Genomic DNA, 18305 nt, shown 5'->3' with positions numbered 1-18305 from the left:
TGATTAGATCCGTAGTTTTAATAGAGCAAATTAGCCAGTATGGAAATAATAACAGATGAAAGTCACACAAGATCCAATGTGAAAAAAGTTACTTAAAACATTCAGAAAATGTATCAATATCTCAAAACAATGAAAGAGATTTCAATGGAATGTTTCACTGAGATGCAGCAAGTGCAGTGTATCCGTTTCTAGTCTACATTCAGAAGATTTAGTAATACTAAAAAAAATCCCTGAACTGTTTAATAAATAGTATCCCTGTATGGACGATAGTGCATTCCCATTCTGACATGTTTTGTGTACGGAATCACTTTCTGTATTGATTTCCAATTACTTGATATACATGTTTTCTGATGCTAAAAACAACGCTCAGTCTACTGTATCAAGGATTGTAATATTAAAGGGCTGGGACTGTTCTTGTATGTAAATAAAATGACAGGTTAGGAGCAGGAAATTAACTGCTGTTCAGTAACACATGGCTGGTCTGTCTAACAAGGTACATTTAACTGGAGTCTTGGTCAGAGTACTGTCTCTTTCTTTACTTTAAAAAAGGTTAAGTCTAATGTTCATTCTAGCACCCTGCATCTTCCAAAACCCATGCAGATCCTCTTCCCTGCCTTGCCTTGCCTGGGTTGTGGTTCTGCTGTAGTGCTTTTAGCACAGTGTGATCTGTATTTCAGCACCTAGATCATAGCTGTGCTAGAAGTACAAAAGCAAAAAGCTACATCCCAAGCAGGGAAGAGGAACTGCACAGACACAGGGTGGTGTTAGAATGAACACTAAGTCAATGTGGAAACTACAATAATTGTAAGCCAATGTAGGCAAAATAAATCCAAAAACATTTAATGAAACATTTGTGAATGATGAAAGAAATGCCCAGCAATTCCCTGTACACGAGTCATTTTATGTATAAACACAATGCCACAGTTCTTAAGCTGATTTATTTAGAGGTAATAAGGTATTCTATTTATCTAATACTAATTATACTGATTATTCTCCTGCATCAGAAGGTTTTCCCATCAAAACACTCCAAATTGAAGGCTGTGTCCAGAAATCTCTTCAGTTCCATATGGTGAGTGTTTTTATTGCCAGTCGCTGGAGCAGCTGCCGGATCACGTCCAACATACCTACAATAGAGTACAAACATGTTGGTGAATTTCAAGGCAGCATAGGTCAAAATTCAAATAGGGGAGGCACAGCAACTGCCACCAACCGCCATTCCAAACAGTCTCATGGGCAATGAGTGTGGCTCCCCTATTTGAATTGTGGACTGTGCTGCATTCCCACCTCTGGAGTCGCCACTGTTAACCGCTTCAGCTGCACTCCCGAGAATTTTCCAGGTCTTGCTCCAGCGCGCAGGCTGGCAAACCCGGAAAATTATTGGGAGTGGCCTTGCCTGTGCTCCCTCCTGCCGGGCAGCGCCACTGAGCGCGGAGATCAGCGGCAGACTCGGCTGCAGCTGCTGCCCGGCCCTGCCTCCCTTCCCCGGCTGTGTGCAGCGTGATCTTGTCATGTCATGCCGCACACAGCCGGGTTGCTAAGGAGTGACTGATGGACAGTTCAGCGGCGCTGCCTGGCCCTGGGGTTACAGTGGTGGGTTTCTTTTACAGAGCACTCCCCAGAAAACTCACCCAGTGGGGAGCGCTCCCTAAAAAAAACCACCACTGAAGGGGATAAATTAACATGTATAACAATTTTCTGTCAGCATATGTAACACATCCTTCAATCAATACATTTAACGCATATAAGTCCTTGCCCTAACAAGTGCAACCTAGTCTCCTGCAAAGTCCTAATACCAACAGAGATGTTACCGGCATGGCAGCAGGGAAGTACTGTTAATGGGAAAACTTAGAAGCTGGTTCTAATGGCAGGTCCTATGACATACATCAAATTAATGCATGAGCACAGGGGTGTAGCCACAACTCAATGGTCCCCGTAGCAACATTCTGAAGGGGACTCTGCCCCATTGCTTCTAGTGAGAAAACTCACTTCACAAAGGTTGTAATCATTAGACTGGCCCATAGGTGGATAGGAGCCAATTGCCAATGGACACCACTCCCTGCTGATGGCTCCTCCTCCCTTATGGGTCTGGTTTAAGATTGCACACTAATTGTTACTCTAATAATGGGCCAGTTATTTGGCAGAGTAAGACCATGTACCGGTGGCTGACATGAGTCCCTACCATTGCATTCCCCACAGAGGGTCATTTGTGCACCAGTCCAACACTGGCTGTAACCACGAAGAAGCCTACTTTACAACAGTGCCAGTGATCTCTCATTAGCTCAACTGTTTTTGAGAAGCATAAAGAGTGCTGATGAGTCCCCCTTATCAGGCAAGGCAAAGGGTTAGACCTAAATGCTTAGCAAACATTTCTGGGAACTTGTAAACAGTGACCTTGGTCCCGGAAACCTCTTTAAAACTTTGAAATAAATCATAGTTAAGATAGCATTTTAAAAGTAAATAACCAAAAGATTACCAAATTGGCCTTGTGTGGTTCAGAAGGGTGAGGAAGCGCGGTTTAATGTAGTCATAGTAACCCATATTCTTGTGCTCTTCCTGGCACCAGACTAATTCTGCTCTGTGATATTTCTCTACCTCTTCCTTCACCAAGTCGTAAGGGAATGGAGCTATCTGTAAGAAAAAGTGTTAATCATCACTTAGATACCAAAATAACCATGTTTACTATATTTCTAATGGCTCAATGGGATGTGGTACTGTTTACAACAATATTACAATGAAATGTGAAAGCCAGATCTTATTTATCAATGCCCATTTCCAAAATTTAAAGTGACAATATTATTGAATACAAAAGACACCTGGTTTTGTATTATTTATTATTTCCCCACTAATCAATTGGTTGACAACATGTGCTAACTCATGTAGCCTGGCTCAGCATACTGTACAGGCAATTAGTTGATTTGTTATTACACGAAGTGCCTACAGCATGCCAAATGTGGGAGACTGTACTCAGAGCTGCATGCACCTGTACAGTAGATCGGCAGGATATGCACCTAGTTTACTACTAGTCTTAATTGTCAGTGCGCTATAGAGGCAGAGTTTTCCGGACATTTTATTTTTAGAGAACCAATCTTTTACTTACGAGACATGGTTTTACCTTGTAAATAATTGCTGCTTAAAAAAAACAAAACACATCCAAGATCGTCTGGCATTCCGCACGTCGAGCGAACTTGGACCCCATCACATTTTCTGATGTTGGGTCCTAGTTGCACCAGGCTAACGAAGTAGCACGGGACCTGGCAGCTGACTCACGCCAGGCACCCCGTGCTGCGTGTTGTATTGATGTTAAATGTATGAGGACACATCTGTATCTGAGCTAGCCCTTTCACACCCCAGTTCTGCCACTTCAGTCACACGCACATTGTGAATCAGCACTACGCAAATTTAAGTATGATACATTCAATTCTGCATAAGACAATGGGCCAGATGCACTAAGCTTCAAATGTGATAAAATGTAGAGTCAGAAACAACCAGCCAATCAGCTCCTACCTGACATTTTTTAAACACAGTCTGTGACATGGCAGGTAGGAGCTGATTGGCTGGCTGTTTATCACTCTCCTTTTTATCACTTCTGAAGCTTAGTGCATCTGGCCCTTTGTGAGCGCTGTTTTATCCACTCAAAATAGCCGCCAAATATATTTTTATGTTGTGTACAAACAAAACGTATTTTTACAATGCCCCTAAATCCTCGTAGTGTCATGAAATACACAATAGCAGGAAAGAATATAATCCCCTTCTTTAGGCAGTGCAATCAATAACTGTGTTTAGGGATTCCCTTTTAAAGCCCATCTGTTTGTCCTGCTCCTCTGACAGACTGACCATTTAATGATAAATGCACTCTCTGATAAGTAGTTTGTTGCTGCCTCATCACTAATCAGGGCAGATAGTTTCTATTGCTATGACAGGAGGAATATCCCCCTTTGTGGAACCGTTTGCCTGGTCATTCATTTTGTAACAAAACAGGCTGTCAAAATATTCTGTGTCAGATAGATTACGGCTGAAAAATCTGTTACCTGCTCCAGCCTTGTGATTGCTACTTGGCTCTCCAACTGTTTTTGATGCCTTTCCTTGACAAGCTCGTAATAGACCTTCCCAGTGCAGAAAATGACCCGTCTCACATCGTGAGGATTCTGACAAGCTGCTCCACGTTCAGGAATCAGGCGGCGGAAGATTGTACCTTAAAGTTACAGCAGAAAACGAATGGTTAATGTTTTAGCATCAGCAAAGACACACACTGTAAAATATGACAAAAGTCATTTAACAAAACCTGTGGCTGAAATAAAAGGTATTTTAGCCACAACCAAACCAAAGTAATTCCCCCTCTATATGTATCCATATAATACAGGAAATGTAGATTTATATCAGTGGATGGTTAGTACAGGTTGAATATCCCTTAAATTGAAATGCTCAGGACTACGACCATTTTGGATAAGGGATTTTTCCAGATTTTGAATTTATTTTTCTTCCATACTTACTGTACCTGGTCCCCTGGTGGTGCCCCAATGTCCCCTGACGTACACAGTGGCCTTCAGGATCCTCTTCAGTGGTATCTCCGGTCCCAGGGGTGCATTGCGCGAGTGCACAGGCGTGCCAGTGATGTAAGCGGTGGACCCGTGCAATGCACCGCTAGGACTGGAGATGCCCCTGAAGAGGATCCTGAAGGGGCGCCGTGGACATCGGGGGACAAAGTAAAAAACGGGTGGGGGATGCCCCTCCCCCCCAAAAAAAATATTCTGACAATACAAGGTTTTCAGAATATTTCGGTTTTTGGAGACCCGACCTGTATAGTGTAAAATAAAGCTAAAATAATAATCATCATCACCTCCCAGCCTTCAATTAAATCACATATTTAATTTAACTTTTACGATTTTATAGCTAAATTCAATTTTATATAATTTTTTGTTATTTTTATATACCATTTGAGGTTATTTTATACTAGCCCAGCACTTCACTCATATAAATCTGCATCCACTTACTGTATATTATATGGCTACTGTTACACATGGATGGCCATTTAACTTCTTTCATCCACCATAGTTTATATAGCACATTTATACTGTATATTATTCATTATCATTTTTTTTCTACCTCCAATAGTGCTCCCATATGTTCTTTTTATCGAGGATATATATCATCACAGCGCCCAGTTACTACCCATTTCACTGAAAGAGAGTTTTCAAAGGAAGGTTCTACAACAGTGTTTTTCAACCACTGCGGCAGATGTATGACCATTTGATATGAGGAGAAGGGGTATTAGCGCACGTTATGTGCACTGATATCGCTTCTCCCCCATGTATGACGTAGCCACTGTCCATATCGACGCTGCTATCTATATGATAGCAGGCCGAATGTATGAACGGTCAGCATCGCTGACCGTTCCCCCCGATGCTGGTTTTGGCTTCGCCAGCAGCAGGCTGTCGAAGCCCTATCTGAACAGCAGGGACAGCGCTGGGCTGCGCTGGGGATCTCGCGTGAAAAGCGAGATCCTGCACATGCCCAGTCCAGCCGGCTGGGGGAAAGGAGATAGCGCATCAGTATAAACTGATGCGCTATCTCTAGGAGGGGACATCGCCGGAGGGGGGAGTTAGCGCTCCCCCGCTTTGGCAGACAAGATGTTAATACATCTTGTCTGTCTCCCCTCCTGCTTTGCCTCGCTAATGAGGCGAAGTAGGAAGTATTAGAGCGGCGCGATAAGCGCTGCTATAATACATCTGCCCTACTGTTCCTTGAGCTATGCTTAAGTGTGCCCCCAGATCCCCAGAGTTGTCCGCACCAGTTTACAGCCACTACCACCAGTTTAACTGTTATTCACTGGTATCTTGTTTTCCTGTGAGGGTCAATGTATTTTATCTCTATTACACGTGGCAACCAGTGTGATTGTTTTATTATATGAGGGCCAATGGGTGTGTTTTTTATTTCTGTGGGGGGCCAAATGTTGTGCTTCAGCAATTTTAAAATCTTGTTTGGTGTGCCGCGGGTTGAAAAAGTAAAAAAAAAATTACTGATCTACAGCAGTGGTTCTCAAACTTGGTCCTCAGGACCCCACAAAGTTCACGTTTTCCAGGTCACCCGGAAGGTGCACAGGTGCACTCATTACTTACTGACACATTTTTAGAGATCCACAGGTGGAGCTAATTATTTCACTTGTTATCCTGTGAGGAGACCTGCAAAACATGCACCGTGTGGGGTCCTGAGGACCAAGTTTGAGAACCTGTGATCTACAGTATCTGTATGCACCCACAAACACTGTCCAATGTGTGTACACATTACTGTCCAGTGCATACAAGGTCAGTGATTTCTTCAGCGTCCACATTTCCAATTGCATCCGATAAAATTAGGCAGTTTAAATTATGAACAGCTTATCCCAATTGTCCCATACCTTTATGCTCTCTCCCCATTATCGCACTTGAAGCCTCATACAGCTAATACTCCCATTAACATAAATTGTATGACACATACACAACCTTATGGTCCCGATACATCTATGCAGAGATTCCCAACCCTGAGGAAAATGATTATTCAACAGCCATCAATGATTGCTCGGGGATGGTGGAAACTAACCATGTAAAAAATGCACCGATTCTCTGATCCTCACCGAAAACAGTTGATATATACAGGGATTTAATATCCTCAATCCTCCGACCTGACTTAATAGTTTGCAAATCTATGAAGGACCTTAAGATTTACTTTTTGACATCCCTGTAGATATACATTTAGGAACATAGCCAACAATTGGAAAAACAAATACATTTTATACTAACCTGACTTCATTTCTTCAAAACTAGACTTTGCTTCAGGGTGCCGCAGCAATGACTTTGGTGTGAAAACAATTAGCTGAAAGTATTGTAAGTGACACGGTTAGAGAATAATCCACCAACACACACCACTTACTATTAACCATAAGGAATGCACTTTACCGGCTTGCGGAAGGGCAATAAAATCTGCCGCCTGAGAACATGAAAGTAGTTGCCTGGAGTGGAACAGTTCACTACGATCCAGTTGCAGTCATAGAGCTGGGTGACATCATAATCTTGTGTAAATTCCTGGGGATATGAGAAGACCTCATTGTAAACCCAAGCTACTACTGAACCATGCAAAGAGGGGAGATACAATGGCACACAAGACTTTTAAAGTTTTTTTCCAGGAATAAATGAGTTATTGTATTCAAGATGATACTTCCTAACGGGTTGAATCTAAAAATTTAAAGCGGCACTCATATTCTGTGTAAAGCATGCTGGGTAAAAGCTTTATCTAAGTCAGAACTACCCAAACGTGGTCCTCAATGCACCTGAACAATTCAGCTTTTAACTATTTCCATGCTTGGCCACATGTAACTATTAGTATCTCAGTTAATCTGTTTTAATAATCTTTCCTGAAGAAAGGACTAGTTGTTACCCAACAGTCTAGCAATCATTTTAGAAGTACTAGGTGAGTGGATGCTACAATCTGATTGGTTTCTACAATTGTCATTTTTAGTAGGTTTGAGAAATCTTCAAATACGCAAGATGTATAGGGCCTGATTCAGACTTGATGGCTCATCTGCAAAGTTGCTACTAGATAGCCCCGCCCAGACAGAAGGAAAACCGGCCCCATGCAAATTCTCAAATGAATTGCAAATGGATCGCTATTCGCTATCCACCCACAAATCCATGCGCAGTTCACAGAGTACTGAATGATTTTTCCAGTCTGTGCACATGTACTGTAAGTAAGTTCGACCCTACCGCTCATCTGCGACTTAGACCTAAGTCAACAACTCATAGCCTTAAACGCCTATAGAGCACGATTAAGTCTGCTGTGCTGACAATTCACAGCATGAGTGGTTATCAGACGACCATGCATGGGCACAGTAGGCTGTGTGCATGAGCAATCCATCTTTACAAAGGCAGCCAGCAAAGGCTAGCTCCGCTGGCTGCTTGAACAGGGTGATTGAACCCTGAAGGCAATTTGGGGCGGTAAACCAGCGATTTCTGTGAGTGCCCCAGAAAATGCAGATGTTCCCCAGCTGTTGTAAGGACTGCTGATGTCACCAGCGGCCTCTTTCCCCCACGGCCTTCGCAGTGACGAGTGAGTCTAGACTTACTGGGTACTGGGAGTGGAGGGAAAATGATTTGATGGAGATTGATTTTTACCATGTGCGTGGCTGCAAACGCATTTGCAGTTGTGCACAGGGGTGGGTGGGAGCTTGGCGGGGCAGCATTTACCTGCTCGACAGGATCTGAACACTCAAGACAAAAAAGAAAGAATAGGAATCCGCGCTTCCTATTGGGATATATGATGGTGAGAATATCCAAAAAATCTCCTCCTTTATAGTTCTTGATCCAAATTCACAACCTCAAATATAAAACAAAAATAATCTCATGATGCAGATTTACAATTAATTAAAGAAATTTAAACTTCCACGCATATCTATGCCTGTACCATATCAAGGCCTTTTCCAAGGCCAGGAGATATAGCGTAGATCAGGGGTCATACTTTAGACTTGATTCCCTCTTAAGCAGCCCATACACGCTGCTATGAGGGCGTGCTTTCCGTGCTGTACTAGCACGGATCACATTGCATTGCATTGCATGTGCATCCGTTGTGCATGCAATGCGATGCTATTTGATGAAACCTAAGTACAAAAAGTATGTGCAAGCACATACTTTTTGTACTTAGGTTTCATCACATTGCATTGCATTGCATGCACAACGGATGCACATGCAATGCAATGCAATGTGATCCGTGCTAGTACAGCACGCCCACAGAGCAGCGTGTATGGGCTGCTTTAGTCCTCCAAACCACCAACGCATCTTGAACTGTAAGGCCAGTATTCAATGCCTCAGATTCGCCGTTTTTTTCAGTGAATCTGGCAATTCCCTGGTTGAATGGCGAATTTTCTGTTAGAAAAAACAATTCGCCATATTCTATGGAGGCAATTCGCCATAAATGAACCACGAATGTCTGGCGATTCGCCGAAAATGATTCTCCACAATTCGCCTGTGATTTTCAATGGTGTTTTCAGTGGAATTCGCCGACAGTGTATTCAATGCTCAATTCGAGTGCTGCATTCTCCATTGAAATTCGCCATGAGTCTCCGTTTAGCATTCGGCATCTTTTTTAGGTGAACTGTAATGTGTTCTTTTAAATTAAAGCGTTTTTATTTATTTTTTTGGTGTTAAAAAATCAGAATATTTTTTCTATGAAAGGGCATGCTATTTTTATTCATATACTTGCAGCACATGAATATATTTTCAATTTATTTTTATTTTTTTTTAAACAATATATATATTTTTTTTTTTACACATTCGCCAGCAGGGGGCCGGGAGCCGGAGCCGCTCATTAATATTCATATATTCACTGCACACTGGTCCCGATCATTACATAGGCACGATCGGGACCAGTGAGTGCAGCGGCTCCGACCCCAGCAGCACCCAGCAGCACCCTGCCCTTCTGCTGGGGGTGAGGTGAGGGGAGGGAGGAGAGGGGACGGGAGGGGGGAGAGATATGCGGCTCCAGCAGTAGCAGACCTCTTGATGTCAGCGCTGGGGCTGCCGGAGGACTGCTGCTGCAGGCTGTGCGGGGGGGGGGGGGGGGGGAGGAAAGGGGGATTCGCCTCAGGGATTCGTCCGCCTGCCGCCTGCCCCCCTCACTCATGCCGGGAGCCCCCACAGGGACGCAGCAGCAGCAGGCCTTTAGCTCCGGCAGCCACAGCACGGTGATGTCAGCGCTGGGGCTGCCGGAGCTGGAGGACTGCTGCTGCGGGCTGTGCGCGCTGGGGGGGGGGGGGTGGGGGGGGTGAATCGCCACTACCATTCCCCACTACCATTCGCCTGTATTCGAAGTCAGGGGCAGCGAGCCCCTGACGCATTGAATAGTGTGGGCTGGGGGAGCCACACGAATTCAAGATCAGCGATATTTGCTGGCGAGCGCACAGCGAATCCAAAACAGGATTCGCTACCTTGCGCTCGCCAGAGCATTGAATACCTGCCTAAGTCCTCCTCAGGGTGTGAGGAGGACTGAGGGTCGCGACGCGTTGGTGGTTTGGAGGCGCCTGGGATCCCTGTCTGTGACCTGGCAATAGGACTTTTTCTAAAGACTGTATGGGGAGGTCTGCCCGGGTTCTAATATCTGACCCCACATATGCTTCATAACTGGCCTTTTGTGAAAGGCCAGAGACGCTTTTTGAGGAAAAAAGGAAGACTAAGAGGGAATCAAGTTTAAAGTATGACCCCTGATCTACGCTATATCTCCTGGCCTTGGAAAAGGCCTTGATACGGTACAGGCATAGATATGCGTGGAAGTTGAAATTTCTATAATTATTGTAAATCTGCACCATGATATTCTTTTTGTTTTATCTTTGAGGTTGTGAATTTGGATCAAAAACTATAAAGGTGGAGATTTTTGGGATATTCTCACCATTATATATCCCAATAGGAAGCGCGGGTTCCTATTCTTTCTTTTTTTGTCTTGTCCTATTTCTAGGGGGTGGTACTACAAGGCACCCTGCAGCATCCAAGTGGTAGTGCGGATTTTTTACCATGCTTAGCATTGTTTATTCTGAACACTCGCAGCTCAGCGAGCAGGTCTGAATAGGGCCAACAGTTAATTGCAAAAAGCAGCAAAATCTAGAGCAAACGTATAGCGCCTTTTGGTTTTTGGATACAGCATTCAGTGTTGGCAGCCACAATTGCTATCTGGGCCCAGTTTTAGACAATGCAATAGGGTTCTAATTATCTTAATGAAAAGTAAAAGACGTCTGCTAGAAACTGAAGCAAAGGCTTCAAAAGAAAACCCCTGACTGATTAACAGATCACTGATATGTAATATGCATAAACTCAATAAAAGATGGAGCTGTCATTTAATGTCGATTTCAAATATGACAGGTAAAATAAGAAGCCCATATTTAGGCTTCCAACAGGTTAATGTGTATTATTTAAATTTCCATTATCTAACAAGTCGTATTGGTGATGACTAGAGACAGGATTATATGCATTTGCATATTTTGCCCATTCTCACTGGTTATTGCATATTTTACCTAAAATCTAGTAATGGTGCATATTTTAGGCTCCGCCCCCTTTCCACCCGCAAGTCACAGCACTGCTTTGCCCTGCTGCTGCAGGCCAAGTAGTGGTAGAGTGTGCAGGCTGGGGCAATATGTGCGCAGTGTGGGGAACCTTGGATGTATGCTATGTCTGACACTGCTCTAGGCTGCCACTCCATGTTGATAAAAGTCAGTCGGGGCGGATGTCATTATGAAGCTCCTGAACCTTTGCCTGCCCCTGGCCTGGGACTTTAAACCAAGAGACAGATTTCTGCAGCAGAGTAGGCGGGCGGAAGGGTTGTGACATCACGCGGCGCATAGGAAATGCCGTGTCATAGTGAGTATGCGGCGCAGGGAGGAAGCCTTCCACTGCGTCGCCCTCACACGCTATGCTGACATTTGATCCATCGGCGCTGGAGATGAAGGTCCGTGTAGTTGATGCAAGAAGAGCTTTGGACGCTGCAGTCTGCTGTAGCAGCCAGGAAGAAAAAAATCCTGTGTACACCACTAGACATCTGCAGATGCTGTGGGCCTATTTTTGAGGATTATTTGCAACTGATTGTATGCCAATTTTTAAATAAATTAGTTAAAAAGTACTTTTTTATTATTTAATGTAGCATATTTTAACACTTTTCATGCATATTTTAAGTATTTTTCATGGATATTTGCATGCATATTTCAAGCTTTTTATGTTGCATATAATCCTGTCTCTTGTGATGACCGTTATTGCTATAAAGTGTGGCTTACTTTCACTTTATTCCTGCATTTTCAGCAAAACAATATAGAAGCATAATTAAATGCAAAGAAATGCAGACTAGATTTTCTAGTATAAAGCTGGCAGTACACATGTGATTTATATGCCATTTGGGCTCTTTTCATGAGATTGCGGTGGTCCGATGTGATTTGCGGCCCCATGCAAATCGTACTGGAGCCTGCAAATTGCACCGGCTGCAAAAGCGATCTGTTAGATCGCTGGTGAGCTGGGCAGGCTTGGCTGGGATCGCATACAATATATCGTATGTGAAAGGCCTGCATAAAATAAATTGCATGCGATATTGCCTTCCGGGTAGGTCCCAGGCGGATCAAGTGGACATTGCAGACGACTTCTCCACTCGGAGAAGTCGGCCTAGTCTACGAGGGCCCTAAGTTAGAGCCATCGTACTATTGGCATAACATAAGCAATAAGGTATCTTCCCTGAAACCATTCGCCCCAATGGCCAAAGGGCCTTGCCATAACTTTTCACCCAATTTCTATCGGGCAATTCAATTGAAGCCCATTGTCTTTGCTCGAAGACGAGTGTTTTTACGATCGTGGCCGCAAAAACAGGTCACTTTTTGGGGTTTTTTAATGGGACCTCATCAGGGATAAAAATCCCTGCTAATTCAATAAACCCGGGGGAGTCAATTAATTGTGGATAACTGAATTCCCCCCTAAACAAGGGGCAGATATACACCAATGCTTGGAGAGAGAAAAAGCACCAAAAATTATCTTTAAACTGGCATTTTTCCCACTGATAGGGAGCAATTTAATTAGAACTCGCCCAGATGCAGGAGAAAATAAAAAACTTCAAAAAGGCAACTGATGCTCTGTTTTCCATAAACATACGGTACTGTATGTTTATGGAAAACAGAGCATCAGTTGCCTTTTTGAAGTTTTTTATGCCTGGTGTAATATGTTTGCATTAGCCTGGTTAAAATTGCATAATATAATACATCTATCTGGACACGAGTCATAACCATTATTTCATTATGCACTAACCAGAAGGAAAGCAGAACAATAACGAGCACACAGACCAATAGGAAAATGGATTCTCTAACAGGTTCAATTGGAAAAAGAAGGTCAAGATGGAGTAAGCATAGTGTTAGACAAATCAACTTACAGGATAAGCATCGCAGTCATCATTGCTCATCTGCAGGAACCTTTCAGGTCTGGCTGAAGAATGCTCAGGACCCTGGTAATAACATTAGGCAGAAGAGTTATAAAAAAAAATGCTTGTCTGAGAATTACATTACTGATAGCCAGGGAGAAGCAGCAGCATTAAAGGCCCTGAGAAGCAATTTATTCTGGTGCAATAGGAAATGTCCCTCATAAAATATGAAACAGCAGCTGGAAAGGGCGCTCAAAGTTGTCATCTAAAAAAAAGGATACATTAAATAAACTAAACTGGGAGTTTTTAGGGGAAACATAGTGGACTGAATTTAACAGAGCCACATTTAGATAGACAATCTAACTTATATTAAGGTTAGGAAATACCAACAAGGATATGGCATACATATAATGATAAAATATTATTTTTTCTCATATCAAAGTGCATGGGCAAATGGCCATTTCCCTAGGCTAAGGGTTTTACAGGAGAACTGTTCACCATAATTTCATATTGTTCTACACCAGTGATGGCTAACCTTGACACTCCATATGTTGTTGAACTGACATCCCAGCTTGCCCTGCTACAATTTTGCTATTTGGCCATGCTAAAACTGAAGCAGGGCATGCTGGGATGTGTAGTTTAACAACAGCTGGAGTGTCAAGGTTAGCCATCACTGTTCTACAGCAACAGATAAAACAGAAGCCTATATTTAGCCTTGGACAACAGTTGATCTGCTGTATGGCCAGCTTTAATGACTAGCTTCAGCATTTTTACCCCATTAAGAAAATTTTGCAAGGTGCCCCCTTGTTATTCTTAAGGGTGAAAAGAACACATATATGGAACCATACATCAACATGGGAATCAGGCTCCTCCCCCCTGCAACCCTCATAGGCTTAAATAAAGTAAATAAAAACACTGTCACAGTGGTTACAATTATTTAAAAAAAAAAAGGAAGGCTATAGAAAACAAACCCTCTTTAGCATCACTGTAGCAGTATTTCCTGCTCCCAGTGTACTGTGAGCAATGAGAGGACGTCCGTGTATAAACAGAAGACTGCATAAATTATGGAAGAAGAGCTGGGCTTCTATTAACATTTACAATGAGAATGTTCACTATGGGAGATGACACTACTTACATAAACAAGGAAAGGGAATTAAATTAGTCACATCACATACTATATATATATATATATATATATATATATATATATATATATATATATATATATATATATATATTCCAAGCCTTGTAAATGAAACTTGTGATACTAAAAAAATTAAGCCAATATTATGGTATATTATAAAACAAAAGATCCGTCAAGCCTGTTAAATATATTCCAGCGAATGTAGGGGACAATATTAAGATCCCCTATGTATCAATGCTAAATGAGAAATATTGTTCCTATAGATATTTGCCACTTGTGCCCTGAGGACTTTCGAAAAACCTCTACATCAGATCGAGAGTTTTTTTCATTTATGCGTGGTATGCAAAACTTATATTGTCCTATAAACATCAGGATTAAGAAGCATGGAAGTTAATTATAACTATTTCCCAATTGATAGGCTTATAGCCTTTTCAAAAGGTTGTGGAAAATCCTTACCACTAGTGAGATTTTCGTCACACATTCCTGGAGGACTATTGGAATAAAACCTCTACATCAAAACGATAAATATTCACTTTTATACGTGGTATGTAAAACTTATATTTACACATGTTTTATAAACCCTATAATTAAATGGCATGGATGCTAACTATACACCATCTCCCTATTGACAGGCTGATAGCCTTTTAAAAAAGTTGTGAAAATCCTCACTATAAGTGAAAAAAATCCTTCCACCTAAGTTTTGGACAGATCTCCCCCCACATGTGGTACGTAAGACAGTAGTAGTACTACTTATATTCCCTAAAATAAGCTTCTTAGGGCTAATACTATATACTTTTCCTCCAGATAGGCTATCACGCCTCTCCTAATAAGGGGTCACTAAATAGTGAAAAGTCCAATCCGGGCATTTCTGCCGTCGGACCCCACATTATTACCGCAGGTAATATTTAATTCTACATGCTATCCTCCTCATCCTTTTTCCTCCAAAAAAATCTGATTAGAAAATCACTTTATCTCTCTAGATTGTGGGAAGTTCTACTAAAGCCTACACTTCCGTCAGTGATTGTTTTTATACTGTTCTTTCGTGGTATGTACCTCCTTCTTCATTGTACCTCATTATTGTATTTCTTTTTAAACCTAAAAACATTGATTGAACAGTATTATTTATTTATTTATTTATGTTATTTATGTTTGGCATTCTTTCTACCACTTGCAGTGCATGTGCGCATAAAAAAAAAAAAAAACCCTGATGAAGCCTTCCTGAAAGGCGAAACACGTTGGGTTATTTTTCTGTTGACTTGAAAGAACACAACAATGGATTTTTAAGAAAAAGTTTTAATAAATCATCCTGTTTATACAAAGTTGTATGTATCAATTTGTAAAGTGAAATATTACACTCATACCAGGTGGTGGAATACATACTTAGCGCTATCTATATCTTGGTTTCCACATATATATATATATATATATATATATATATATATATATATATATATATATATATATATATATATATACACATATACACACACACATACACACACTATTAGCTTTGCTCAACTAAATATATCCTTGTGTGTAGGGACTGATCATTTGATCTCTTCAAGTCATTGAATAAACAAATTCTAAGTCATGATGAGCAGTAACGCCTCACTCAGTCATTATGTAGAAGTCTCCTGGGGCATTGGATATGTCTCATCCTTCCCACAGTCATCTACTCAGTGATGAATAGCTGCCAGATCAGCGATCACTTACCATTCCTTCCATTCCATGGGGTAAGAGTAGTACAATACCATTGTGCCGCACCCACTTGGCCTGTCCTGAGCTGATGAACTGGTCAATGATGCATTGTGCTGTGTTGTGGAAATCACCAAACTGGGCTTCCCATAAAACCAAGGCATTAGGGCTGGCCATGGCAAAACCAAGCTCAAAACCTATAAAGAAAAAAGAAATTCATAGAATGGAGCAATTGGAGTGTTGTTTGGGTGTGCACAGCCGCTGGCGCGGACATTAGGGTTATGTGGTTCCGTCATTTTGTTGGGCTGGTAACTAATCACATATAAACAAAGAAACTAGAAAACAATTTGCGCCCTATTCGCGCGTGACCAGGGAATTGTGTTTTTAATCACATATAAAGACCAATTGGTGGCATTTAAATATATATATAAAAAAATCATTAAATTCTCATTTTACCTCAGCATGAAAAAAAATATTTAGAAAAATAAATTGCTCTATGGAAAAATAAATGTTAATGGTTATTTATTAACGAGTTTTTTAAAACTACACGTTGGATAAACGCATACATTTAAGAAAGGTGTCTTGCTGAGAATACAGCTGTATCATTTTTAATTAGTGCCATCCTGCAAAGTGTGCCGAGCGAGCAGGCTCAGGCGACAGGCAGGCTCTCAGCTCCTTGTTATTCTACACGCACAGCCGGACGCCATCAGACGCCACCACTAAGCTTTCAGTGGCAGGTGTCATGTACCTGTCATTTCTACTATTACCAGGTCAAATTCCCACTGGAAAAGCGACCTGCGAGAGTTTATCTTTACCGTCAGGACTGCAGAAGATTTATTAAGAATAAAGAGACGGATGTAGAGAATAACAGAATGAAAGCCAAAGTCTTTATTATCCAACATACTATTAAATAGGCAGAAGCAATAATAGAATATGGTATGAATATATATAGGTACTTGTTTCCTATCTGGGCGCCCACGATTTTAATCGCGATGTGCCAGACGCGATGCCCGCGATTTTCCCATAGAGAACAATGTTAAATGCCTCAATTTACCCGCGATGACCACGATTTACCATAGGAAACAATGTTAAATGGATCAATTTACCCAAATCAGCATAGGAACAATAGTAAATGGGCCAAAAAACACCCCTGAACACTGAAATGTCCCCCCAAAAGTAGTTGACGCCACCCCGCCATCAACGTGAACCCGAAGCGTGGCGAGCGCAGCGAGGCCGCGAGGGGCGGCGGTACGCGTCCTCCGACCTTTTCATGCCCTACTATCCACTAGGGCGTGGAGTGAGAATAGAATAGTGTGGCGAGCGTAGCGAGCCACCGAGCCCGAAGCGTGGCGAGCGCAGCGAGCCCCGCGAGGGGACGCGGATACCTTCACAGGTAAACGCGTCCCTTCGCGGGCTTCCCAGGTGTCCGCGTCGCCATGGACACCTGGGAAGCCCGCGAGGGGACGCGTATAACTGTGAAGGTATCCGCGGGGCTCGCTGCGCTCGCCATGCTTCGGGCTCGGTGGCTCGCTGCGCTCGCCACACTATTCTATTCTCACTCCACGCCCTAGTGGATAGTAGGGCATGAAAAGGTCGGAGGACGCGTACCGCCGCCCCTCGCGGGCTCGCTGCGCTCGCCACGCGTCGGGTTCACGTTGATGGCGGGGTCGCGTCAACTACTTTTGGGGGGACATTTTTATGTTCAGGGGTGTTTTTGCCCCATTTCCCATTGTTCCCTATGATAATTTGGGGAAATTGATCCATTTAACATTGTTTCCTATGGTAAATCGCGGTCATCGCGGGTCAATTGGGACATTTAACATTGGTCCCTATGTAAAATCGCTGTAATCGCGTCGGTCGCATCGCATGTCATTATAATGACATGCGATGTGCCCGCGATGGGCGCCCAGATAGGAAACAAGTACCATTATAATATATATATATATATATATATATATATATATATATATATATATATATATATATATATATATATATATATATAGCAAAGTGATATATCCGGCACTCAGACAAAACTGGAATACTTAAACGGGTGCCCCCAGTATATACCGCACAAAGTCTTTTTTGCCCAGCAATTACATACATCAATTTCCAAAGTGGCACTCACGTTACTGAAGAATAGACAAGGACTACTTTAGTTGAGTCATCAGATGACTCAATTACAGTAGTCCTTGTCTATTATTCAGTAACGTGAGTGCCAATTTGGAAATTGATGTATATATATATATATGCACCCTTTTTATGGGATAAAATACTTTTTTGAATTTTACTGAAGTCTCCGAGTGCCGCTGATTTATTTATTTATTTACAGTATCTTTTATAGCGCATACATATTCCGCAGCGCTTTACAGAGAATATTTGAACATGCACATCAGTCCCTGCCCCAGTGTACCTTACAATCTATATTCCCTACCTCATGTACACTAACACACAGACATTCTATGGTTAATTTCGTTGGGAGCCAATTAACCTATTGCAAAGCATCCTGGGATGTGTAGTTCATTAACATCTGGAGGGCCGGTGTTGCCCAGCCCTGGTGTAA

The 18305-nt window shown here is 42.3% G+C and overlaps 1 protein-coding gene across 2 annotated transcripts in view; it reads right to left on the bottom strand.

Moving 5' to 3' along the window:
- The window catches only part of OGDHL (oxoglutarate dehydrogenase L), a 97808-nt gene continuing 79503 nt past the window's right edge, over positions 1-18305 (bottom strand). For both annotated transcript variants that reach the window (XM_083146378.1, XM_083146377.1), the window contains exons 17-23: positions 15761-15939; positions 12916-12987; positions 6933-7058; positions 6777-6849; positions 4029-4192; positions 2474-2628; positions 1-1124 (exon numbers count right to left, since the gene is read on the bottom strand). In XM_083146378.1, the coding sequence (XP_083002504.1) occupies positions 1001-1124; positions 2474-2628; positions 4029-4192; positions 6777-6849; positions 6933-7058; positions 12916-12987; positions 15761-15939 (893 nt within the window). In that variant the 3' untranslated portion in view covers positions 1-1000. The remainder of the gene's footprint in view (positions 1125-2473; positions 2629-4028; positions 4193-6776; positions 6850-6932; positions 7059-12915; positions 12988-15760; positions 15940-18305) is intronic.

The sequence above is a fragment of the Crinia signifera genome, chromosome 6 (assembly GCF_055691185.1).
Source record: "Crinia signifera chromosome 6, ASM5569118v1, whole genome shotgun sequence".
NCBI classification, from domain to species: domain Eukaryota; kingdom Metazoa; phylum Chordata; class Amphibia; order Anura; family Myobatrachidae; genus Crinia; species Crinia signifera.
Note: the sequence above shows the minus strand (reverse complement) of the source record. Positions and strands in the feature narration are given on the sequence as shown.